The sequence below is a fragment of the Tympanuchus pallidicinctus genome, unplaced genomic scaffold (assembly GCF_026119805.1).
Source record: "Tympanuchus pallidicinctus isolate F22 unplaced genomic scaffold, pur_lepc_1.0 scaffold1, whole genome shotgun sequence".
NCBI lineage: Eukaryota > Metazoa > Chordata > Aves > Galliformes > Phasianidae > Tympanuchus > Tympanuchus pallidicinctus.
In genome coordinates this window covers 24,020,276-24,047,757 of record NW_026294618.1, presented here as the reverse complement: position 1 = coordinate 24,047,757, position 27,482 = coordinate 24,020,276, and the positions used below count along the sequence as shown (strand labels likewise).

Genomic DNA, 27,482 nt, shown 5'->3' with positions numbered 1-27,482 from the left:
CCTTTCTGTAAAGAGTTACCCCTTACAGAAAACTTACCCTGGCACAACTTGAGGCCATTTCCCCTCGTCCTGTCACCTGTCACCAGTGAGAAGAGACCAGCCCCACCCTCAGCCTGGAGAAGGCTCCAAGAAGACCTTATAGCGGCCTTCCAGTACCTGAAGGGGGCCTACAGAACAGCTAGCGATGGACTTTTTGTAAGGACAGGTAGCGACAGGACAAGAGGAAATAGCTTTAAACTGGAAGAGAGTAGATTTAGACTAGATGTTAGAAAGAAATTATTTTCTGCGAGGGTGATGAGACACTGGAACAGGTTGCCCAGTGAGGCTGTGGATGCCCCCTCCCTGGAGGCATTCAAGGCCAGTCTGGATGGGGCTTGGAGCAACCTGGTCTAGAGGGAGGTCTCCCTGTCTACAGCAGGGGGTGCACCCAGATAATCTTAAAGGTCCCTTCCAACCCAATCCATTGTATGATTCTGCGATTCTATCCATGTTAACTTAGAAACATCACATAGACATTAGGGTCACGCATGACTGAAGAATTAAAGGAAAATTCTTATGAGAAATATGGCAATAAGTTCTCTTCCATTTATAAATAAAAAAAGCCAAATGAATTATACAGAAACTCATTAACAAATGTTAAATTTTAAGCATTTATCTAGATTCACTCATTGGATTAGCAGGATAAGAGTATTTCTGTGTTTGCAGCGGATTTTATGATGTTTATAGCCAAAACAGCAACTAGTAAATGAAATTGCAGTACAATTATTTACTGTAAAAACCATCCTATCAGCTTTCACGATGCTATGCTAAAAGGAACGAAATACACATTCCAAAGTTAGTGTATTCACTGCTATGTGAAGAATAAACTTATCATGGAAACACTTAGACTCTACTACAAAATAAACTTAACGCGTTGATTGTCATTTATTTTCTTCTTGAACAACATATGGATATCATTAGGGGGAAATAATTAATTATATAAGTCCACCCACTATTTCCCAGCTTTCTCTTTTTTTATGCCCCCCCCAAAAATAATGAAAATATTTCAAAAGAGAGGAAAAAGAGAAGACACTTGATGAGACCATCCTCCTGGTCCATAGTAAGTTTCTTCCACAAAAATCTCTAATTATCAATTGCTAAGGACTGAGGATCCACAAGGATGATGTAAGGACTTGCTATTCTTCTATCATTTTCAAGTTATTAGATAAATGGTAGTTCAGTGTCACCTGGTCAACCACAGAATGCTAAAGCATGCTAACACAGTGCCCCAACCATTCCACCACTTCTAAAATCAGCTGAAGACCATCATGTTGAAGGCACCTATTCTCCACTCCGTTTCTGGTAGAGCTGCCATTTCACATCACTTTTAGAAATCCAAGGTTACAGCAGAACATGAAGCAGTTCAGAATACTCTGAAACTCTCACTTTTTTCAGCTTGATCAAGTCTAAATGTTTTTACTCATTAGCTCATTCTTACAGCAGCCGTTCTGCAACTTTTACTTCCAAGTATACATGACCTTTTCAAAGCAGGAAAAGAACATATAATCAAAGCTGCAAGGGTGTGTGTAGTATCCATTACTGAAGAAGTCAATCATAGGTAAGATCTTTACAGTCTGCTTTAATTCAAATGATGAATTGTACAAAGCTATTTAGTAAGAATCATAGTCCTCTACCCTACTAAAAGGGGCACGAGTAGCTTAAATGTACAGTTCACATTTTAGTTTAATTAGCTTTTATTGGTTAAAATTGACTTGTGGAATTATCTTATAATGGCCCATTTGGATTTCTGCAGATGATCAGCATCTGTTGCTAATCAAACTGAGATGATTACTAAATTAAAACTTTTAATCAGCATTTTGCATAATTCACATAAACTGTTGTTCATTATGTTTACGAAGGTGAAAAGGGACATCCCCAGTAGCTGTATGTTATTCAATCACATTCATTCCTTATTTAATTCCACAACTTTACATTACAACACCATATGTTCAAATAAATACACAACTAGAATTACTGCAGCAAAAAGCTTATTTTTAATCATGGAGAAAACTAAGTCATGCTTATAGTTCAAGTGTCCATTAAAGATGGGTAAATAAAGATCTCAGGCCATCCATCCTCTCAGCACATGAAATACTTGCACATTCTCCCCTCCTTCCTTTCAACTATTCCACCTCTCAGATTTATGAGATATACCTGTATTTTACTATGCATCAAGCTTTATTAAAAATTGCTGTAAGAAAACACTGCAATCAGCTCTAAGTCTATTCAAATTTGCATTAAAATGTTTAAAGTTTACTCCATCTCCACATTCCTTATAATGCTAACTCATTAAAAAAACAACCTCACATTGCTTTGAAGTCAGCTCAAACCCTTTAAGATCAGCTAAGAGCAAGGCTTAAAGTCAGTCAATAAAACTGCTTTGAAAATACCATTGCTTCAACACTCCTTTGCAAACAGACCTGCCATTTGGCCTAAGTCCTAGGTCTGCAGTACAAGAGCCTGAACCTCCTACTGGCTGAGCAGGACCCACACTGCCAATTGTTTTGCGGAAAGAGGGCTCCTGGGGACTTTCCCTAATACCTAAGGCCTTTTTCCCCTTGTTAGGGACAATATATAAATATATATAAATATATATATATATATATACTATAATATATATATATATATATAATATATATAATATATATATATATATTTTTTTTTTTTAAGAAACGACCTATTTTCTTTGCAGTGAAGAGGCCACTTGGTTTCACTTGAATGAAATCAAATCCGTCTTTCAAAGCTTGAATGATTAAAAAGAAATCTTTTATTTCCTTTGAAAATAAGTACTTTAGAATAAAAGTAACCTGTTACACTTTAAGTGCTGATAGTATATATTTCATTATGTTCCTTAAAACTCTAGCACTTAAAATCAACTAACCTTCACATAAGCCTTTCCACACAGAATTTATTTCCATTACAACTTTAAGCATACAACCAAGCAGCAGAACACGTATTTTTAGCTTACAATGACAATGAGGCTCTATTTCCCACTTACGTGTCTTCTCTGACCTTTACTGTCATTGTAAGACAAGTACTGTTGGTTGTCAAGCAAACATAAGATTCCAGAGGAGGAAACCAAGATAAAATTCAGAATCACTTTCTTCATAAGTGCAAACTGCAAGCCTCCATGAACACAGTTACTGTTTTACCTTGATGCAAGTTTCCATACAATAAATTTAGCTCTAGGCAGTTTCTGCTTTTAAAAAAGTTTCCCTCACCCTGCTTGGGAAATGAAGAAATGTTAAACTTTGTATGACAGGGGATTCAAATAAACCCAAACAGAAGAACAGTGTGGTTTATACACTTGGCACCAAAGTGAATACTTACAGCCACAACCTTTCAGTGAACAGACACAGTGTTGGGTATTTACTTTCATCTGTGTCTCTTCTTCAGGACACAAACTTGCCCCATTCTCATTAATCCAAAGCTGACTTCAGGATTTTCCATACCTTTTAAAAAGGCAGTCAAAGCATTTTTTCAAGAAGCTACACTACAAATATTTATACAACTGCCCCACCACTGAAATAAACGCTTACTGAAAAAAAAGCATAATAGTTAGATCAGAAAGTCTCTCAAAGGAGTGCTCTGATCATAAAAACGGAAATTAAACTTTAATTTCTAGCACTTAAAGCTGCTAAAAGAGAAAGTATTTTAACTGCAACATCAAAGAAGTGCTACTGTGAAAAAAATTAACTCCACTAATGAATTCTACTTGTTCCTTTTATTTTGCAGTTCATACTGTTCCGTCCCAAATGCTAATAGATGCACAACAGAGCATCAGCTCCCCCAGTTGAATATTCCCATCTGCTGTTCCTTCCCCATGACTATGATACAAAGTATTATATTAAGACAACCTGTTTTATAGCAGCAATAAAAAAAAATTATGATAGTTTATTTTCCAACAACTGGCAGCTACCCAAAAATGATGACATCTAACCTGGAAGCTGTAATATATTTTTTTTAATTTCAAGAGGCTTTTCAGTGGTAAAGACTTTTAAGATAATTTAAATAGGATCTTTTATGCTCTGTGGAGAGGTAACACTAACAGAGAAAAACATATTCAAGAAAAAATATGCTGCACTTTGAAGTTTATCTCTCTGAAATGTGCAGAATAATAAAGAACAGAAGCATTACAGGGAATCCAAATTCAATTATACATCACCTTACACGGCAGACTAAGTCATGATAACTCAATGCTTATTTCTTGTGGAAGCAACAAGGAACTGCGTCTGCTTCAGGAAGAAGCTAACAATCCAAAGACAAGATGGCAAAAGTGTCACAGGAGAACAGATCAATCAAGACAATCAACAAAATGTAAAGCTTTATCCCAAATTTGTATTTCAGTGACATTTTATCCCGTGCTCCAAGATATCAAATTTAATTCCTGGAAAAATATATCAACAAATCAAAGCATCTGATAGCAAAAAAAGCACAGCACACATGGATATCAAAAAAACAACCTGTACTAAGCCAATCTCACTGCCTGACAGTACAACAGACCTCTGGGACAAGAGAAAATTATCTCATATTGTATCAATGAGCCTTCAAAGTCATTCACGTAAGACACCTTCACAAGCAGATAACTAAGCAGTTCAAAGACAGCAGGAGAGCAGTTCAAAAACAGCAGAGACAAAGCTCACTGCTAAAAGTTACAGCAGAAAGCAGGACCCAGCCATAACATCCAGTGATGCCAAACACGTCATTCAGCATCACCTGACAGAAATCAAACCAGCTACTCCTAAATTAAACAACAGAAAACAGCTGCCCACCGCTTGTAGCAAGGAAGAAAAATTCATCTTGCAGTTCACTCCTTCAGTGTCATTTACCTCTGAAGCTGTTAATATACTTTCCCTATGTTGAAAAGCTTTGAGACTAATGTATTTCCTTCCATGATTATAACACTGAAAATACCAGGGTATTTCCCTTTAAATATCTTTAAAATACATTAATGGCTTTCGCTGTCAGAAACTGACATAGCTGTCATTATTCATTTCTAATATGATATTAATGCTTAAATCTCCTAAATTAATGTGAATCTCAAGTGCACACCTGTGTTTGCAAATCCTCTTTGATGGGCTTTGAATGCTTAAATGTCACCACTTAATTCTCCCTGAGAGCTGCATAAGGAAATCCTGTACTCCCTGTGTGACTGACTTTGCACAAAGTCTATTTAACGTGCTTTGAGAGCTGAAAATTACATGCCACAGGTAAAAAGGTCTTTATCTAGTGATAACCAATAACAGCACAGTCCCTTCAAACCTTTATTTTTCTTTCACTTTTTTTTCTTTTTTTAAACATACACAAGGCATAGAATAGACTCAAAGCCCTCTGAACATGTTCAATTTCTTCAATGTCTTTCTATTCACTGGAAAGAAGTTTATATTGACAATATCACTTTGGAGAGTTCAACTAAAACTTACTTTTTGAGAAAACAGAGGCTAAATTCTAAATTGTTTGAGCTCCCAAGCACAACTTTGAGGGTGAAGCTATTAATGAAAGCCATACAAATTACTTTACAGACAGAATCATCTTCAAAATTGAATCAGTTTTGGTTTTAAAGAGATATCACTATCAAAGTTTAAAGTACCTGAAAAGTACAAATCTGAAACCATTGATTTTCTAATGCAGTACCAGCAGCAATAAAGCTGTTTAGTTTAAAGCTGTTGGTATTGCATTAGAAGGTAAATGAAGATAATAAATTAAGATAGTTACATGGCCAGATACCACCAAGTAGACTTCTCTCTTATTACTTGCAGTCAAATAACTAACTGGAAAAGTGTCAGTTTTTAAAGGCTCCAGTAGGGTCTCCATCAAAATAATCATCTACAGAAGAATTTAAAATAAAATTAATTAAAATACACAAAAGTTGCAACAAGGGAATCATATGAGGCCGCCATTTTATACCATGGTTCAAATATAACTAACAGCTCACCACCACCAAAAAACAGTGAGAATGAGGTCCATCACTCCTGCTCACCCACTTGTATTCCTGCTTTGCATTTACACTCTTCCTTTCTTGACATTTCAGTCAGTACCATAAGTACTACCTCCTGCACATGATGGAATAAGGAGGTGGGATGACATTTCAGAGCACTGAGTGTTAAATCATTAGATTGTTGAGTACTGAAAGCATTCCAGTTGGGTGAGCAACTTCAGTCCAAGCATCTTCTACACCTACCAAAAATTCAGACTGGCCAAAGCTATTTCCAACAACTGATTACAACACAGTCTGTAAGCAGTTCAAAAAGAGCATCTCAAGGATGCATTCAAATCAAGCTTGCAGTTTTTTGAGAATGCCCAAGTCCCAGTGGCTTCTTACACAAATACTGAAGTTAAATGCACTGAGTAGCAGCAGGAACTGTTTTGTAAATCATCTCAAAAACTTCAGGTTTCGGTCTACACAGTTTTGGTATTTCCAAAGGTTTTCACTAAGTTGGCTAAGAACTGCAGTGAGTTTAAATCAAAAGGGAAAAAACCTTTGAAGCCAATTGTAAGGAGAACACAACTGTGGAGTAAGAGTATTTACAGAATTTTGGAAGCCAGTTATATTCTCCATAGCATGTACTCAGTGGGTGAAATTCAAATTGCTTCTTAAATAAAAAGATAAAACATTGGCTGTATTTAAAACATTTGCATACAACTGGACATTTGTACAGAAAGGAAGTTGGTGGTTGGTGGCCCTGCCTGTGGCAGAGGAGTTGGAACTTGATGATCCTTGGGGTCCCTTCCAATCCAAGCCATTCTATGATTCTTTCATTCTGTGAAATTAACACAAAATGAACCTCTCCAAAGTTTACAAAATAGGGTGGAAACAGAAGGAACCAAGGACAGAAAAAGTTACATTTCATCCTATAGCTAGGTAGCAACAAAGAACAGCTGGAGTGGGTCCAAAGGAGAGTCAGGGGACTGGAGCACCTCCCCTACAAAGACAGGCTGAGGGAGCTGGGCTTGTTCAGCATGGAGAAAAGAAGGCTGCAGAGTGAAAGATGTTGCAACCTTTCAATACCTAAAGGCAGCCTACAAACAGAAAGGGAATCAACTCTTTGAAAGGGTTGACAACAGCAGGACAAGGGGAAATGGTTGGAAGTTGAGGGAGGGAAGATTTAGGTTGGATGTCAGGGGGAAGTTCTTCATAGAGAGAGTGGTGAGGTGCTGGAACAGCTGCCCAGAGAGGTTGTGGATGCCTCGTCCCTGGAGGTGTTCAAGGCCAGATTGGATGGGGACCTGGGCAGCCTGGTCCAGTGTTAAATGGAGAAGTTGGTGGCCCTGCATACGGTGGGGGGTTGGAGCTTCATGATCCTTGAGGTCCCTTCCAACTCTGTCCACTCTGTGATTCTGTGAACAGGTTACCAAGTTCCCAGCACCAAGAGGAATAACTGTATGCAAGTTAGACCCTCAAGTTTCATCACTTGCTAAAATATTTGGATCATACGAACATTAAGTCCTATAATTTACATTTATGCGTGGGTATAATGTTTGTGTAGTGCTAAAGCTTACTTAACTGGATATTATTACTACTTGTTTTTAAATTATACACAAATTCTTCAACTACTGCATGTAATACTAGCTTTTTAAACTAAATGATAGCTTTGGTTACGCATCTGTACCTTCAGCAAGTTCCATAACATGCGCAAACAAGCAGAATCCGACTGATTTTAGCATGCTTAAACACACAACCATGTATACAGATACACTTGCAAAACAGAAGCCTATTATTTTCACCCACATTGAGGATTGCACAGTAAGTTACATTCCTGAAGAATTTCATAAGTTCATTCTTTCATTTTAATGTTCTTAAGAGTTAAATACTCTTTGAATCTGGGTTCTATGATACCACCTATAACCTTTTGGAAATACTGTTTGTTAATTTGCTTTCGTAATTATAGTTTTCAATTAAGTGTTGGTTGATGAAGTAGACCACAGTTTCTCTTATTCCAGCACCAAATTACACCCCATTGAACCCTCATTTCTGCAAGTTCAGAACAACAATTTAACAACAATTCTCCAAGTTCAGGAGTTCTGTGTGTTTTGGGTCTTTTTCACTGTACACATTTCATGTTTAAAACAGAAGTATTAAAACTACCTTAATGACAATTTTAAAAAGCATCAGGCATACCCTACATGATACAGATCCAGAAAGTAACACACTTACAGCTTCAAATGATAAGTTAACATGATCCAAGAATTTCTGCCTCAGGCTGTCAGTCAGTTCGTGGAAGCGATATCGAAACAGATCCATTTCTTGTTGAAGAAACCAACGTCTGAGTTCCTCACTGCAGAGAAAATATAATTTAAACAATCATGTTTTCTGATTATGCATTCTCTCACCATAGATGAGAGATGATGTAGATGTCCAACAGTGTGAACACAACTTGAAATGCAAGTATGACTTCGTCATGGAACCCACAAACTAACAAGTTTGGAAAAGAAGGCAAATAACCGACAGAACAGAGAGGTTAAATAAGAAAGGATACTGTAAAAACAGTGCTCTACATTAAGCAAAAAACACACTGGAATCAGCCTAGGAAAAAAATGTGTACTTCACTGAGGTTCAGTACCATATAAATACAACATCTAACACATGACAAAAGAAAAAACAGAGTTTAGCAGCTGCAGGTGAGCAAGGAGAACCACAAACAAGAACACAAGGACAAAATATCTACTCAAAATATAGGTTGGAAATGTAAGTAGCTCTTATTCCAATTACAGTTTCAGACAGAAAGGCACCCCTGCACCCCTGGGTGGCACTGTTGGACTGCTAGAAACAGGTGGTGCAGCAGAACGGGCCTGTCAACACCCCCTCTGCCAAGCCACAGGGAACTGAAATCAAGCAACTTTGCAGCTGTGTTAAGCACACTTTTCAAAGACTGCTATCTTAGCAGCTTTCACCACCTAATGTAACAATTTGTGCCAGGCTCATTTTTTCTGACCTAATACAATAAAATCGTGCAGAACTAGGTATTTATTCTTTTTGACTCACAGATTTATCTTTTGGGGAACATCTGGCTTTAGAACATAAGAACATTCCAGAGACAGCCACTACTCAAGAGAGAACACACATTTTGTACTTGCTAGTTTTAACTATAAAACAGGATTTTAATGGCAAGGAGTCGGGATGATGCACAACAAAGCTGCTAATAGACATAAAGCACTGACAACCTCTGTAACTTCATCCAGAGCCTATAGCAGAAACTGAAGGAAAGCACTTGGCAGGACAAACTACCTTTAATGCCTTAGATTTCACATAAATCAATAAATAAATATCAATTACTTTAGAAGAAAATAATAGTGAAGAAAACCTCAGATTCAGTATTTTTAGTTTCTGAGAAATAAGGCTTTCTTTAGACAGTACTGTAAAGTTTATTCACAGAATCAGATTATTCTCTTCATTTGGTCAGTAAGCAACAGCTGATAGAGCAGTTCACTTAAATTTTCTGTAATTGGGTAAATCAATGACAAAACCTTTTGATTTCTTTCTTGAAAATAAAGAAAGAGACTTACATCAATGCTCCATGCATAAAATCAACAGTTTCTACATTACAAAGTTTTAAAAACTACATAATCTTAGACATTAATTTTGATCCTGAATATCTCTTAACATCTCAGTTGAAATTAGCTTTCCAGAGAAGCCCCTACTTGAACCTACCCTTATGTTTAGTAGCCATACAGCCCTACACAAACTATAATAACACGTATATACATACACACACTTAAACTTACTAATAAGACCAAAGAATAATCCAAAAAGTACTTACGACTGACAGTAAGCAAGGCGCAATATGAAATGAGAAATATGATCCTTCCTTCTTGCATCATAATCATCCTCAGCCAAAGCCTACAGAAAAATTTATTATTTCAGAGATCTGATCCTCCCAGGATTAGAAATCCACAGTTCATTCGCCTCTGCTGTTTCACATCACATTAATATTTACATCTATAACCACAAACACAGAACTATTAAAGAAGACGACTGCCCAAAAGAAAGAAATGTGTATTCTTAAAGACAAATCCTGTCAAACTGCCAGAATTCAAGCTTTAGGAATAGTAATCTGTGCAGAATTTCTGAACTGTGTACAGAAAATAGCGTGTGAAAGAAGTAGTTCCTTGTTTTCATTTATACTTACTCTGTAGGGAAACTTAAGTTTCCGGAGCTCAGTCTCCAGCTTAGTTTTGTACGCATCACCACTTTTTACATAGCTCACACCAAGGTTTTCAACTACCTTGAGCACTGAGAAGAGAAAAAAAAAATAGTCCGTATAGTTACAACACAGTTGTACTCCATAGAGTCACAGTATGCAGGTAGTGACAGGATGAGGGGAAATGGCTTTAAACTGGAAGAGGGTAGATTTAGACTAGATATTAGGAAGAAATTCTTCACTGTGAGAGAGGTGAGACACTGGAACAGGTTGCCCAGTGAGGCTGTGTATTCCCCCTTCCTGGAAGCATTCAGTGCTAAGTTAGATGGGGCTTTGAGCAACCTGCTGTAGAGGGAGGCCTATTGCAGGGAGTTGGAACTAGATGACCTTAAGTGTCCCTTCCAACTCAAACTGTTCTATGATTCTATGATAACATACTGAGAAGAAATCTAACTCTATCATGATTCGAAAAAAGGACTCAATAAAGGCCATGCAAACTCCTGTTAGCAGCATGGGAGCAAAAGGGTAAGAAGACAGGAGGACAAAGCATGGCCCAGTTCATCCTATCGTAGAATCATTAAGGTTAGAAGAGAACATCTAGTCCAACCACTGACCCATCACCACCACTCCTACTATGTCCCTCAAACCCAACAGCGCATCCAGTCTTGAAATCCAGAAAGGGCACAGAGCAGGGAGACACCCAACCAGGAGATCAGCCCTAGAGTTGCACTGCAGTGGCAGAAACCTGCATTCTGTGGCTCTCTGGGGGCACTGCTCCTGGCCATGACCTCAGCGCCTGCACAGAGAAACACCCAACCAAGATATCCAGAGACACTAAAACACCCTCGTGAAAAACAAGACTATAACCCAAACCCACACAATTCTGACTGAAGTGTGAAATCACTCAGAGCTCCTTGAAATAGCTAAAAGCTCTCCTTTAACAGGCCTTCATTATAACATGAGTAAGCTGCTAACTTAAATCAGCAACAGGCAGAGGGGCACCTAGGCCAGTCCAGAACACACTCCACTAGAAGAATCAAAGCTCCGAGATGTCTGGACTGGAATACAATTAGGCGGGCTCCTAGGCCGAGGGCTGCAGCACACTACTCACGCCTCAGGCGGTCCACGGCGAAGCTCTCGAACTCGACCAGCGAGATGCTCTCGGTGGGGGGCTCCTGGTAGAACTGCAGGCTGTGGGGGTACGGCTCCCGCCTGTCCCCCGCCAGCCTCAGGTGCCGCTGCCGCGCTCTGCTGCTGAACTCCATCTGCCGACAGGGGTGCGGAAAAGAGAGAGGGGTGAGGTGGGCCGAAGGGTCACACGAGACCCCGCCAGCCCCAAGCCGACATCCCGACCCGTCCCCGCGCACCGGCAGCTCTCCCGCTTCCCGCGCAGCAGTCGCCCCGCCTACTTCCGGCTCGCTTACTTCCGCCCTCTGGTGCCCCGCCCCCAGGCACGCCTCCCTGCCCTGCCCCGCTTTTGCCCACAAAAAACATGGCGACTGCGTTTACAGGCGGACGTGTCGTCTGTGGGCTCTCTAGCCGCGGAAGGAACTCTATGGTAGTTACCAGTGCCTGCAGAGGGAAGGCTGAACCTGCAGTCCCCGAGGCTGCAGTGAGGCACAGCAAGGCGTAGACCTTGGCCTGATTGAACTTCGTGAGGTTCTCTCTTAAGCCCATCGTGGTCCCTCTGGATGCCATCCCTTCAGTGTGTCAGCTGCACCGCTCAGCTTGGTGTCATCGTCAGTACTGATCCCAGTACTGACTCCCAAGGACACCACTCATCACTGGTCTCAGCCCGGATCACAGAATCACAGAATTGTAGGGGTTGGAAGGGACCTCCAGAGATCATCGAGTCCAACCTCCCTGCCAAAGCAGGTTCCCTACAGCAGGTCGCACAGGTCGGCATCCAGGCAGGTCTTGAACATCTCCAGAGAAGGAGACTCCACCACCTCCCTGGGCAGCCTGTTCCAGTGCTCCGTCACCTCACTGTAAAGAAGTTCTTGCGCACATTGGTGCAGAACTTCCTATGCTGCAGTTTCCAGCCGTTTCCCCTTGTCCTGTCTCCACTCACCACTGAAAACAGTCTGGCCTCGCCATTCTGCCCCCCACACCTTAGATATTTATAGACCTGGATCAGGTCCCCTCTCAGTCTTCTTTTCTCAAGGCTGAACAGACCCAGTTCACTCAGCCTTTCCTCATAGGAGAGATGCTCCAGGCCCTTCACTTTGTGGCCCTCCGCTGGACTCTTTGCAAGAGATCCCTGTCTTTTTTGTACTGGGGAGCCCAGAACTGGACACAGTACTCCAGATGAGGTCTTACCAGGGCAGAGTAGAGGGGGAGGATCACCTCCCTCGACCTGCTGGACACGCTCTTTTTAATGCACCCCAGGATGCCATTGGCCTTTTTGGCCACAAGGGCACACTGCTGGCTCATGGCCAACCTGTTGTTCACCAGGACACCCAGGTCCCTTTCCGCAGAGCTCCCCTCCAGCAGCTCATCCCCCAACCTGTACTGGTGCATGGAATTATTCCTCCCCAGATGCAAGACTCTACACTTGCTTTTGTTAAACCTCATCCGGTTTTTTTCTGCCCAGCTCTCCAGCCTGTCCAGGTCTCGCTGAATGGCAGCACAGCCTTCAGGCGTGTCAGCCAATCCTCCCAACTTCGTATCATCAGCAAACTTGCTGAGGGTGGCCACTATCCCCTCATCAAGGTCATTGATGAAGATGTTGAACAGGACCGGACCCAGCACAGACCCCTGAGGAACACCGCTGGTTACAGGCCTCCAGCCAGACTCTGCACCGCCAACAACGACCCTCTGCGCTAATTGAGCCGGATGTTGAGCCGTTAATGGCAGCTCTTTGAATGTGATCATCTAGCCAATTCCAACTAGTGTTGGAAACAACCAACCAAATAGAAGTTGGTGGATTGTCTTGTGAGAAATTCAGATTGCTCACGGATGGACAGTCAGAACTGGCAATGAGGTTATAGCCACAAAGTGAGGAAAATCAGTGTCTCAGGCTAGCAACCCACTCTTGAAAACAAGGTGGCCACATCATACAAATTGCTCCAGAGAGTAATTGCTGTGCTCATGCTACCCAGAATGAAGTGTGCCACTTGCTCTGAGCCAGGCCTCTGCCAGGGATCATTTGGACAGTTTGAACAGATCCAGGTCTGTTCTCCAAGAGAGAAGAAAAAAATAAAAATAAAAAAAAGGCTATTTTTCTATATATTTAACTCAAAACATCTTTACTCTAATAGCCAGCATTCATATCTCCTTTACCCCCCTCCGCCCCTTTCTCTGTATGCCACAAGTGTTGCTCTGGAGTAAGAGTGAATCTGCCGAAATCCATCCAGACATTGCAAGAAGGCAAAAGGTTTTATTTCTGTCTGATCACTGCATTGTTTGATACCCAAGAGCTGTTGTTCAAACTGTCAGTGCACAGTCCAGGACAAAATCCAAGGAGAAAAATGAAGAGTTTGCACATTTTTCTGAGTGCTGTACATGACCAGGACAGCAGGGGGAAAGTTTAACAATGCTGAGAGACCCTCTGCAGAAACCAGCAGTGTTTTTAGTTTTAATTTTAAATGATGTTTTAGCATTTGGCATGTAGGCAGTGGTACCACCATCTACACTGTCTGTCACTATTTTTTCTACTGAGCCATGTCCTGCTGCGCTTTATAAGTCAGCAGTTACATCTGTGCCTGCTGTTTTTTACCTTTGTTGTTGTTGTTGCATTACTCTTTTTTTTTTTCCCCCATCTGTTGCTGAGTGCTGATCCTCAGTTGTCTGAAGTTAGGTAAAAATGTAACCTGCTTCTTTAAAAAAAAAAAAAAATCACTTAACTGTTTTGCAGCATATTGTCATAATATTAAGCATCTCTATTACTAGACTCGAATAAATCTTGTGAGGGTATTGCTAGCTCCTTCACACAGAAATCCTTTTCTTGGGAAAAGGAAGCAAACAAGGAAAAATATCTCACCCTGGGGGAAAACTCCCCAAACCGCTCTTCAATAGGTGTCATAACCCAAACTTTCCTACTGACTTTTTATCAAAACCTATACACACTGACAGTTCTCACAATTACCTTTTACTTACTTTTTTTACAATTCTATTGTCATCATTTCCACAGCAACGTTGCCAGTAGACTCTGATTTTGGAAATGTTTTTTAACAGAATCACTGCTGTTCCAACTACCCACCTCACAAATGTTTTACAACATCCATACGGCCAGCTGTCAAACTGTCCCCACCACCCCAACCAAACACAGTCCGATCCAGCATACCTCAAACACCTAACGTTGTGCTACCTAATTAACAGAAAAACAAAGCCCTTATTTTGCAGTAAACACAATTGCACATTATCTACTCACCTGTTGTTGTAGTGATTAGCAGTGTCCACAGCAGTGCTAATTCTTTGGAGCCCAGTTTTTTTGTACTTGCATAACTACAGCTGTTAAATAGAAGGTAAATATGCCGTTGTCTCTTTTTCAAGCTACCCCATGTTCTCACTATGTCCAGGATGCTTGGAGATCTGAGGATAGCAGAGCTTAGCATAGAATGTCCCTTCTCTGCTCCTGGGTCACTTTCAGCTCTTTCGGTTAATTTATGCTTAATCTTATCTACAGCTTCTACCATCAGCCTGACTGAATTCTCGTATAATATAGTCACTATACATATTGTTCTCATAACTTGTTTTCTTGATGTTTCAGTTTCTACAAATATTGTTTGAATATTTTTTAAAGTTGTTGCTTACTGAGTCCTCAGATTTCTCTATCACGTAACTCAGTTCCTTTAGTGACCTGGCTTTCCCAGACACCTTAACAGCCTTATTGCAGGAGTGTATCTCTGTCTTTACTGGCCCACCCACTCTTTGTGTGACTGTTCTGCAGTAACTTTTCTGCTTCATGCTTTTTATTACTTTTTTGAGTACTTGCCGTTCAGTTTATACTGAGGTTTTTTTCCTGACTGTGATAAGCAGATACCTTTGTGTTAACTATAAATGAATGGCAAATGTTCTGAGCTGGCCTTTAAATTCCTTTGGTTTCCAAAGCGAGCAAGGCATGAATCATGCACTGAAGAAAGGCTCAGAGGGCTATTTTGGTCAGAATACACTCTCGGTCTCCCAGCATTAATATATTTAAGTAGAGGTAATGATGGTTACATCCCTTATGACATTCTAAGTCACTTATCAGGGCTTTTGGATTAAGAATTATGTCCCCATATTGCCTGTCCAAAACTCTAGTACATAGGTGGAGGAAATCTAGATATGTCTTACAGTCATCTTAAATTTATCCTGACAGGTCTTCTCACTACATGCATCTTCAGAACACTTAGGTTGCTGTGGTGAACAGGCTTACCAGCCCTATGTTCTGTTATATATCTTATTTTCAATCCCTTAGCATCATTTTTCAGAGTACTTCTCAAGGAAGGATCTGTCCTGCCCCTGTGTAAGGCTTTTCTGAAAGCAGCCATTCTTATGCAGTGTTACAAGATGGTCATATGCTTTAAATATTTTTGGCTGATATTCCGGGGCTTTGGGGTCTGTTTTGTTGTGGGTTTTCTTCCTCTGACAATTCTTGACTATATGATTAATGTTAGAGAGAGGCTGAAGTATCAAAGATAGGACGTTCCCAAAAATCAGAGAAATCAGAGCCTGGAAAAAAGGAGAGAGAGACTGAAATTCCTACCATGTGAAAGATCAGCAGAACTCAGCTACTTTCCTGTGCAGAGCAGCAGTGACCAAGCAGTTAACACAAACATCCTGTCCAACCACCACAAATACAGCTTCAGCTCATCCGCTGCATAGTTGTTCCTAAACAAACAGACAAGAAGATTTGAAAAATAAAGCATCAGATCTTAGAAAGCAGATTAATTTGTAGACTGAGTGTATTCTGCTGCACATGGATCTCCTCCTTTCTTTTCCAAGCGTAACTCACCATATCTAAATGTGAGCTTCTGAGATTTGGAAACCAGTTTTTCAGTCTGCCTACCTGTATAGATACTGACATTTTCCTTTCTTGGAAATTGTTACCACTGAACTAATCTACAAGAAGAAAATGCATTTGTTACATGTAACACATTTGCTGCTTTTCTAATATGCTTTCAAGATTAATCCATTTTGTACCTGTACAGTAGTAAATAATGGGATTCTCTCTTATCAAGTAATATGTAAGTATTTGAAAAATGTCATTAATTCCAAAAATACTGCTACCCAAAATAAAATAATACCACATGAAACCTAGTCATGTGTATGTATCCAAGATTTCAATCATTTTTAAACCATATAAAACATTAATTATAAGGACTGAGAATAATACAAAGAAAGTTTAAAATATTTTTATAAGGAGAACCATTACTGTCTGAAAATTTCAAAGTATTATTCTGTCTGTAGCAAAGGAAACCCACTGCTGTTTAAGAATTTTCTTTTGGGTGTTTATTTAGGGATAGTGAATAATACAGACATGGCCAGACAGATTTCCCATTTTGAGCTTATGACCTGATCATGAAAAAATGTTCTATTCAGTACTTACAAATGCAGAGTTTTCTAATGCCCAGTTGCTGTGCAAAACAGTCTGTAAAATTCCAACCTAACCATAATTGGCAGCTGTGTTAGGCTTACCAAGAGCACTTCCACTGTTACAAGTGGGAGCCCAAAAATAAACATCAAAAGAGAGACAGGGAGATCCAACGTGCTACATGTAGAGCCACTGTGCCTGCACCTATCTTTCAAGATCTTCTTTAAACAGGAATCATTTCCTATGGGACTATTAGAAATAGGTAAGTGCTCTGATGACCTCTAAAAGGACATCCAGTCTGCATAAATTTAGGTGCCTGGGTGGCTGATTTATTTTCCTTTTGTTTGCCTCATTTATTTGTTTGTTTTTTGTTTTTGTTGTTGTTGCTGTTTCAAATGCAGATGAGGCACATTAGTGAAAACTTAAATGTTATTGCAAGTTATGGGAAAAGATTCTCCCCTATATGAAATAGTAAGTCCTGTTCCCTGTTACGAGTTAATACCACCATAAGGAGTTCAAGGGAGCTCCCATATTTCTCATGCAAGCACAATTCCAAATTAATTGGAAGCTGCTGCAGGCAAACATGCAATATCAAGATGATGAGCATGCTAACTAATTCTTTATCCACCTTCCTACTAGAAACAAAATATTTGCATCACATTGTCTCAGATTTTAGGACTTTGTCTTTTTATTACTTCTGTTTCATTATTGCCTCACCTTCGGCTGAGTGTCTCTGGAAATGGTGTTCAAGAAGCCACACTGACTAGTTTACCAAAAAACAAACATGAAAAATTCAAATAAAGACCCCTCTCCCTACTAAATATTCCCTAAAACTGTATTGGTTTGACTGGAAGCAGAATCAAGCCTCAGAACTCAAACTTTCATCCCCACCCTCCAGCACTGATGACATCAGTTCCTACTGCAGCTCTCCTTGAAACTCAGGGCGTGCTGATAAACTGTGGATTTATTTTCAGATTGCTGAACCGGAATAACTCTTGGCAGCAGTATCTTGGCAATCTTTCTTCAGACTATCTACATGAATATGAAGAAATCTCACACGCAGATTGCTGTCTGGAAAACTGCACAGCACCATTGCAGAAAACAAATAAATCACTTTGAAATAGTCAGTAAAAATTGCCTGCAGTATAGCCACAAGAAGTAGAAGGGACTACTATGCTTACACTTGAAAGGAAGGCACAAAGTGTATCAGTTTCACTGTTACTAACAATACAGAGCTTTCAGAATAAGTTTTGGAATGTTGAACACCTCATGTTTTGTAACAAATCCAGCAACAGTTCAAGGGCACGAACAAGTCGTAATTAATCTAAATGAATGCAGTTGCTATATTTTATACTTACATTTCAGGTGGAACTGATGCATTATTATAAAAAAGCAGAAGTTGGTTTTTTTGTTGGTTTTTTTTCGTGTTTTTTTTTTCCCCCTGGCAAAATGTCCCAAATGCTTTCAAAAGTAAATGCATTCTCTTTATAGATAAAGTCTTTTAACTTACCTCCATGGGTGTCTGAATGGTGTTGCATGCTTCAGTGTATAGTTTTGCATTCTCAGTGAAATGCACACAGTTGATCATGAGCAGAAATGATGGCAGATGTGTAATTAAACACTGAGCATGGAGTACATATGCAAGTACTGAGCACCTCACAAATCCACAACAAATATAATGATCTCTGTGATAACCTGATACTCCATGCTGGTGTTCTTCATGTTGGTGTTGATGCAACCACCATCTCAGAGACTTTTTTTTTCCAACAATTCTAAAGACTGGAAATCTCAAAGAAACAGAGGTCCTTTGGGTTTTCTTCCTACAATTTCCACACATCATAAAAAGAGCTCTCTGAGTAAATTTGTTCAAACAGGACTGAAATTTTTGTTGCATTCCAACAGATTTAATGATTTTTTGATTTTTTTTTTTTTTTTTTTTAAGTTTCTGTCTTATGTTTGTTCCTGTGGAGGCTTTCTACTGAATGCAAAATCTTTCTCTTGCTCTTGAAGGCAAAGGCCTAAAGCCTATCTGAGATTTATAGCAAGACTTTGCAACCAGTCTTTCAAAGCAATGTTTTTACATATGACAGCAGGACTGGGGCTGGTGTAGACCATTGCTTACTTTCTTAGATTTACCACTCATTAAAATTTAGCACTTTTTCTTTATAGTTCAGCTGTAGTATCTTACAAAGCCAAACACAGTTGTCTTGTTCCTTTTAACTAAGGGCAGATTTTCCCCCCACCCCAAGTATAAGTTGTTTTCCCCTTCTTCTTGCAACAGAAAAGCAGAAGAATTAGAGAGGGTGGCCTGGTTAACAAAGATGAATAATATTTCCACTGTGGTCTCTACAAAGAAGTTCTAGAATTGTCTGTAAGTTTTCCAAGTTTCTATTTGTTTTTGGTTGTTTTGTTTTCTGATGTTTGCTGTTTCGTTTTTCATTTTTCTTTTATTGAGGCTAGTTAGTTCCAAATTTCCTCCCTTATTTTCCTCCTTAAGGGTGTGGACACTTACTTTTTTATGTCAAAATTGACATGACCTCAGCCTGACAGTACATTATGGGAAGCTGGAAGGTTTATTGGCTTAAGAGAACCTCTTGGAAAAAGAGCTGGGTAGTGGTAGTTGGAGAATGAGTCAGTGTCTGGAGTCCAGCTGTGCATTCCACACAAGCCTGACCATAGCTGGGTTACTCAGATCTGTTCACCTGCCTGAAACTGGCTGTTTAAGAAAAGAATAGATTTCATGTGTCCAGGATACATTTTTGGCTAAGAACATTGTAATAAGGCAGCAATTTATATTTCTATCTATCCATTGTTATTAATATTGCAGTGGAGAACAGGAACCACGCTCTTGGAAAAGCAATTCGTGATACATACCAGCATGTCTTAAGGATGCTGTGGCATCAACATCTTAAAATGCACCATGGGTAGTTGGATCTGCAATGAGTTCTGTGACTATTATTGTAGAAACACCTACATCCAAACCCTGGGAGGGAAAGTAGCATCATTCCTTATTGCACTCTTTCACAGTGACAGGATATTAAGAAGTACAGCATCAGCTCCCAGTGGGTTTTATTTAACTACCAGGTTGAGTTAAAAGGCTTACTGAATCAACATGCCAAACTTGAAGTTCTAACCTTTGAACAACACAGTATGTAAAAGAAAAAAATCATCTGAATGTCTTAAAAGACTGTTGACAAATATTGAGTTTCATAACATTTTGTTCAAATTAAGTTCTCACAAATTTATCTTCTTAATCTCTTCCACTATGTAGATAAAAAACAATTACTTCTAAAGGAAACATTCCTCACAGATTACAGCAAGGGCCTCAGAGTGATACAGAAGATACGTCTTACCTAAGTCAAGACTGAAAGAAAAAGAATAAATTAATTCTGCATCACTTAAATTTTTCCATTTCTTCCTATTTAATAACCCTGAAAGTTTAAAAAGTATACTCAAGGAATTTTCTTTTTACTTTTAGTGTAAGATCCACGGAAACAAATATTTAAAATGAAATAATACCGAGAAGCTATGACTCCTTCTCATACACAAAGACTAGGATGAAAAAAAAGCCAGGATTGAAATTTAATCTTACTAGTACAGAAAAACTTTTGACAGTCAGCTGGGATCAGAAGAATGTTCGGAGGCAACACACATATTCAGGCTGTGATGATATCTAAAGCAGTTTCAGCTCACTGAACATGGTTGCCCACTTTCTCCTCACAGTTTTTGACTTAGTCGCTGCCATTGTAATTGTAGACAAGTACACCTGAAGCTGAGGAGGGCAAACCTGACAAGATGATGTGTTTTGAACCTCATGGGCATTAATAAGTCTTCCTAGAATTTCAGATTCACTTACAGAGCAAGTGTAAAGCTACGGTATGGTATACAGCTGAGTTTCTAAATAGCTTTATTTCAGCTGGGAATGGAGAGTGAACCATGCAGGTCATTGAAAAAAAAATCTCTTTAAAGTACCAAAGACCTGGAGTAATTCCTGAGCTCTGCATGGAATTAGAAATAAATCCCTTAGTATCAGAACACATGCAATTTGTCTTCCTGTATATCCTTGTCTCTTCTGTCCCCTATGGACTGCATACACACAATAACCCCACATTTTCTCCACTCTTGTTCCCTGGGTCCTTTCTCCCTCACTCCAAGGGAAAAAAAAAAAAAAAAAAAAAAAAAAATAGTGCAGGTGCAGAGCCTGGCCTACAGTCTGATTAGCTAAATTAGTTGCAATTAGCTAATTAGCTAATTAGTGGCAATCAAATACAATGAATGATTTCTGCCATTCTGTCCTCTGTGGGCATACTTACTCATCTAGGTCTTTTTCTTGTACTTAGTTGCCACTTTTCAGACATGCTGAATGTTGCCATCTTGAAGATGCTTTATTTGGTTTAATTTGGCCTATGATTTCCAGAGTTAATGGAGAGAGCTCTTCTCTTTCCACATGCATCAAGTGGTTTAAGGATGAATAGGTACCAGAGCATCATAATCACAGATGAAGTGAAACAGGAATTTATATCTACGAAAATCCAGAAACAACATTGTTTATCATCCAGAGCCTTTATGTATGGCAAAGAAGTAGTAAGAGCAGCACAGAGCAACTCTCAAGAGAGTCCCTTTATAAATTTAAAGAGGATCAAGCTAGACTGACCATACGGTTCTTAGTTAATAGAAGATCACTAGAGGATGAGCTTGAGCCAGTCAGCAATCTCCTCAGGACATTAGTTACGTATCATCACAGTTATTCCATCTTGAAGGTAGAATAAGCTATCACAGATTCATATGAGAAGGAAAGCAACGATTGAATCTTTTTTCTAAGTGACAAAGACTTATCCTCTTGACATATCTTTTATAAAAAATTTCGAGCTATGTGATGGTTAAGGAAAAAAAAATCCTTTACATATGTTTTTCAAAAGCAAGAGAGAAAGGCTCTAAAGTCAACACAATAAATAGAAAAGATACAAATTAACTCCCACCAAAATTAAGGTGACTGATAACTAGTCACTAGTCAGAGAGGCTTGGTACTCAAGAAAATCTGAAGCTTTTAAACTGGAAAATATAAATCTAAAACAAGAGTGCTACGGGTCACTAGCCTCATAATTGGGACACTGGATTAAATGCCAATATCCTTTCATAGCAACCATCACCAAGGACATCAGTTATAGAATGTGAAGTGAAAATACAAACAGATAAATATACTTCTGACAACGGAACAAAAATGGGTTGTTTTCTGCCTCTAATGCTGATGAATGGAATGTTGAACTATTTGGTGAAAAGCATCAATAGCTGTCAGTAGATCACAGTACAGTCACTGTCCACAACTCTCAGGAGTATTCTACAAGAAATTTACCAACCTGTATGCTGGCATATTAAAGCATTAGCTTTGCCTGATGGACTATCAGTAAGTAAAAGCAATCATTAATTTATCTTTCTATTCACTAAGACCAGAACAATACAGAATATAGGTTGCTTGTAGATCTTTTTACAGACATATATGCATCTATACAAAATGCTGGACCTGCAAATACAGGAACAGCCCAAGAATCACAATCACAGCACCTAATTAAGGCAGTGGTTCTGACAGTGACCAGTACCAGAGGTTACAAAGGAAATTTCCACAGAGAACATGAAGCAAACAGCTGTGGAGGAACTGATACATACAAGGACAGCTTCTTCCTAACTTCACATTTTAGCTAGCTAGGGCTAGTATGTCCTGAAGGATGCCATATTTATTGGGAACTATTGGTGATAGGTGGACAGTTGGACTGGATGATCTTGTAGGTCTTTTCTATCCTTGGTGATTGTATGATATTACACCTTTTCCAAATTCAGTCTCTCCTATCACCTTAGCAATGTGCATTCTGTTAATAGAGCTCTACCTCTTTCTTTCTATAGTCCTGGTGGTAGGTGACATCTCAGCAGCCCTGCATGTCTGTGCGAGAAGCCTGCCCTTCTCTGGCCATTGCTTCTGGCTGGTAACAAGGACCCTGAGTGTCATGCATAGAGAAATGAATGCATTAATCCTTTACCCAAGAGGCTGTTAAATACAAACTGGTTTTTGTTTGAGTCAGAAAGCACTTACTACTTGTAAACCATGCACATTCTGTTTGTGGAATATCATAGAACTTAGCTGCCTATGTGCCCAAAAGACAGTTCAAAATATGGACCATAAGAATTGAGATTTACTGGGCTCTTACTCTCAAGAAGTTGAACAACCAATTCCATTGATTATGTGTTGGATAAAATGAGACGTTGTGTAAAATGGAGACAAGTTGGACATTTTAGAGTCTGTGCTGCAGATTCCTGACTGAAGCAAGTCTTTTTCAACATGACATTTTAATAATATTATTTTTTTTAATCTCTGCAAAATCAGCCAATTCCTACCACCAGATTTGCTCAAACTGCAGTGATTCAGCCCTTGACGTTTTTAGCAGACTCACCATGGTCATTACTTGCAGCACATGTGTGCAGTTTGTTGAGTAGATTGCCCACAGTGGTGCCTATTTTGTTTTTACAAGCATTTTTGTTCAGTTACACTAGACAAAACAGTCAGCTGTATTATATTTCATGAGATCATATTTTGCAGTAATAAAAATGAGAACATATGAAATACAGTACAGTTGATAATTACTTTCACTTACCTAATTTAGCCATGTAAAGGTTGTTCCTAACTTCAACTAATGGATTTGTTTGCCTCAGTGGTTGCTAGAAAGAAACAGACATGTCAGAGTGAAAGATCACCAATGTATTTTTGCTACTTTAACAAAAGATGACTCACATATTATTTTAGGGACATAGGACTCAGGCTTAGTATTTTCTACTCAGAACAAAACAAAGCCTCAGGTGTTTGTCTTCTGCAATGCTAGATGAAAACTGGATGCAGCTTCACTGAATTTGGTTAGTACAAGTCAGCTATCCAGCTCATCTTCTTGTGAGATGAGGGGAGTTGAATGCCAGTAGGCAGCATCACCAAAACCCAGTGCCCAAGTCCACAGGTGAGGCCAGTCACATGGTGAACTACATAGAGGGAAAAGGAACAATACATTTAAGATGCCCACTTGCAGAGAAATCCCACTCAACACAGCCATAAGAATTTGGACAGAAAAATGGATGAAAGATGAGAGTTCCCAGGATGAGTGCTGGGACCTCTCAGCACTCTCTCTGTTTCCTGTTGGATCATCCTTAATGTCTTCAAAATGGGACACAGTCTTTTTTTGCAAATGATCAGGATTTAAACTAACTGCCCCATCAGTTCCTTTCTGAAGTAAAGGATTTGCAATGTAGGCAACCTGAATAAAATTAATGAATAAATGTTTCAAATCTGGTTTTTTTTTCTCTAATCAAAAGATTGGTCAGGAGAGAGCTGTGTCATGTAACGTTTCACTGAGATGTAAAGAAAGATAAAAAAAATGCAAAATCCTTTCTCTTCCATGTTTATTCAAAATAAATGAATGCATCACTTAGCCAGAAACTGCAATAAAATAAAACATGTCCTTACAGGAAGCTGTTACTGTTTTCTTCCAATCCCACAGCCAACACTAATAGCTCTTAATTTACCATTTCCCCATCTCCTTTGAGCATTCACTTGTTCTGTGCCACCTTTCTTTAACAAAGTAAGCCTAATTGAAAAAAAATCCTCCAGTCCTTTCAGATGCTGCAGCACAATGGCACCAGCTTGGATTAGCCTCTTTTTCACAACCTGCAACAGCAAAGTGACAGAAGATAATCTATTATCTTTATATCAATCTCAGTTCTAAATCTTCCTCTAACAGATGCTACCAAGACCAGAAAATTCCTTTTCAGATCTTTTGTCCCTACATGGAAGTCAGATTGCATTCTGTGCATGTCTTTCATTTCACATAATCACCCCAAGGAATCGAGGTTTTGTAGTAACAGTCATGGGGATTTGCTCACGTAGGATGCTCAAATCACTCCCACAGATACCATACCTATATCCGTGCCTCCTCTATTTATTCATGTTTGCTGTGTTCTTCCAACTCCCAAATCTCTGGCTTGTTGTGTTGGTGGAGTTTCCTGACCAGATTCCTTTAGCCCTGCTACCAATGAATGGTGTGCCCAGAACTGAGTCTTTCTGGTGTGTAATATTCAACATTCTCAGAGCTCCTTCTCAATGCATATATGCACTGTCAATTTTTTCTCCACATTAGCATCATGTTACTCAAGTTCAAACCCTAAATAACAGAAGGAATTGAAAGGAAATTAATTAAAATTCAAAATCTTAACAAGTTGATATGACTGCAGTGTTTGAAGTGATCCAAGACAACTAACATATAAAAAATAAGAGAAAAAAAAAACAGTCCACAACGCCAGGATGTCCTTAAAACATTGAATATTGTAATTTGTAAGGGCAAGATCTTACAGCGTGGCTGTTTGGATAAGGCTTTCATTTCCACGGAGAGGGAAGAACAGGACAATTGTGATAAGCAATATCCATAAGACATTCCTCCATTCAGTATCCCCATTTAAAACTGGCTGTATTAGTGCTTACTTTTCACAAACAAAGGTAGATCAGATTGCCTTGACACAGAAATTCCAGTGATTTAACATCAAATGAGAACCATTACAAGCCATTTCAAGGAACGAACCATTTCACTAAATTGCTCTTGCATTAAATGGGTTGATTGTAACTCTTTTTGCTACTCTGCTTCTAACCACATACTATCATCTGTTACTTTTGTCCACAGTTTATTTGTTTCATTTCTTAACAGTTTCCAGCAATGTGTAGGTGTTTGGTAATATACAGCCTGCATTGTAAGTTATCAAAACCAGCTTAAGAATAAATGAACCAAACAGCAGCGTGCAATTGGCACCGTGTGGGCTGGAACCATGGGAAGGGGAGAGCACAGGGCAGCACTGACTGCCTCTCATATGCACAGCACACAGTCTACCAAAAGAAATTTGGAGAGGAAAGCTGCTAATTTCAAATGTTACGCTTCAGCAATAGACAAAAATACAGATGCTACGGATACAGCTCAGCTTGCCACTTCCATTAGAGGTATTGCTAATGAATATAACATCACTGAAGAAATGGCTTCATTGCTGCCATTAAAAGACATAACAAAATCTATTGATTTTTACGAAGCATTAAACATTAAAGTATTTTTCTTTAACCCTTGTCAACATATCTGGTACAGCTACTGATGGTGCCCTGGAGATTGTTGGAAGAAAAAAAAAAAAAGAGGGATTTATAAAATTAATAGAAGATGATGCAGTTACCACCAGTAACTCGTGTTTGACATAATATGCCCACATTGTACTCGTCCAGAAAATTCATGTGTTTTAAAAGCTTTAAAAGAGGATAATGTCATGCAAATCATCAAAGCTGTGAATTTCATCAAGCGCAATGGACTGAATAATCACCAGTTCCAGGAGTTCCTTGAAAGTATGGATGCTGATTATGAGGGAGGTGCTAAGTAATGGTAAAATTCTAAACAGATTTACGATTTGCAAAAATGAATTCTAGTCATTTATGTAATCAAAAGGAAAATTTGTGCCAGAATTTGAAGACAAAAAAATGGCTCACAGATTTGTCTGCTCTTCTTTTATCACTGGACCCATGTGGGACTGACACCACATATAATGGACACCGTGTCAGAGGAAAGATGTTTGGTATAGTAAGCCACAGCTTGAGTCCAAAAGCACTTAAATTTTCTAACAATAGATTATTAAATGTGAATTTCTCATTAGCACAGATTATACAATAGGACCTGAGTGTTCTGCTCCTGTGTCCTTTGGAAAAGTTAAGGAGTGCAGTGTGTCCCCAGGATAAGAAAAGTAGATTTGAAATGTGGCTGTAGTGGTACCATACAGTACAAACATCACACTTTCAAGATAAAGAAAGATCTGTAGACTAGCAAAATAAACATATAGTTATGCTTGGCTAAATATAATCTTTTTATAACCCAACTGGTATAGATGAGTTTTTTTCAGCCCTAATTATTCTGACATGTCAGTGAATGGTGGATTTTCACAAATGAGTTCCTTACATCTCCATCAGAGGTCATTTAGCCGGAGGTTGGTGACTCACAGTGTCACTAGGAAGCTAAGCATGAGCTGTACTCATTTCAGCAGCCAGCTGCAATGAAAGTTGATCCCTGTGTTGACAGGCACTATAGACAACCTACTGTAAGGCAAGCTGCAGCATCATCCCAGGTTACCACATCTCACCATCTATGATTTTCTTCTCCTGCCAGAGACATTTAGTTAACATACATTTTGTCAATGTTTTATCAATATCTTCTTTTGAGAGGCAAGTTACATAACCTACTCCTACAGGCATGTTGGGAAAATACTTGAGAGGTTTCCCGAGATTTGTCGTAAGTTAGCAACACAGATGAGCGTCTGAAATGAATACTAAAGAGCTCTAACACAGTCTCAGCTGCAACCAGCCACGTGACATAAATAATCAATGCATGAATGTGAAACAGAAAACAGGAAAACTCTTCAGTCTGATGCTCAGGAGCGATTTATGCTGTCATGGGTTTTTTCCCCCTCCGCTGTGATTTCTTGGACATAAATTTGCAAAAGCACTTCAAAATCTACTTTATTTATACCCAAGTGTTCATTATAATTATTATGATTATTTTTCTGAAACAGGCCAGATAGATATATCCTCACTCACAAATAACAGATAACAATGTCTGCCTAATGTTACACAGGAAATGATCAAGTAACACCCTGGGTGGGGATTTACATCAGCCAGCACCTTGAAAGGACTGAACAGGTAACAACAAATGCCCAAGAAAGAAGGGTGCATTTTCTCC

General features: G+C 39.1%; 1 protein-coding gene across 2 annotated transcripts in view; it reads right to left on the bottom strand.

The window, feature by feature from the left end:
* Positions 1-11,606, bottom strand: part of PRIM2 (DNA primase subunit 2) — an 85,645-nt gene extending 74,039 nt beyond the window's left edge. The window contains exons 1-5 of one of the 2 annotated variants that reach the window (XM_052684420.1): positions 11,546-11,606; positions 11,290-11,443; positions 10,167-10,270; positions 9,798-9,877; positions 8,195-8,315 (exon numbers count right to left, since the gene is read on the bottom strand). In XM_052684420.1, coding sequence (XP_052540380.1) covers positions 8,195-8,315; positions 9,798-9,877; positions 10,167-10,270; positions 11,290-11,443 — 459 coding nt within the window. In that variant the 5' untranslated portion in view covers positions 11,546-11,606. Of the gene's footprint in view, positions 1-8,194; positions 8,316-9,797; positions 9,878-10,166; positions 10,271-11,289; positions 11,444-11,545 lie in introns of those variants that run through there. The other variant, XM_052684356.1, reaches the window with a different exon arrangement.
* Positions 11,607-27,482: the final 15,876 nt, after the last annotated feature.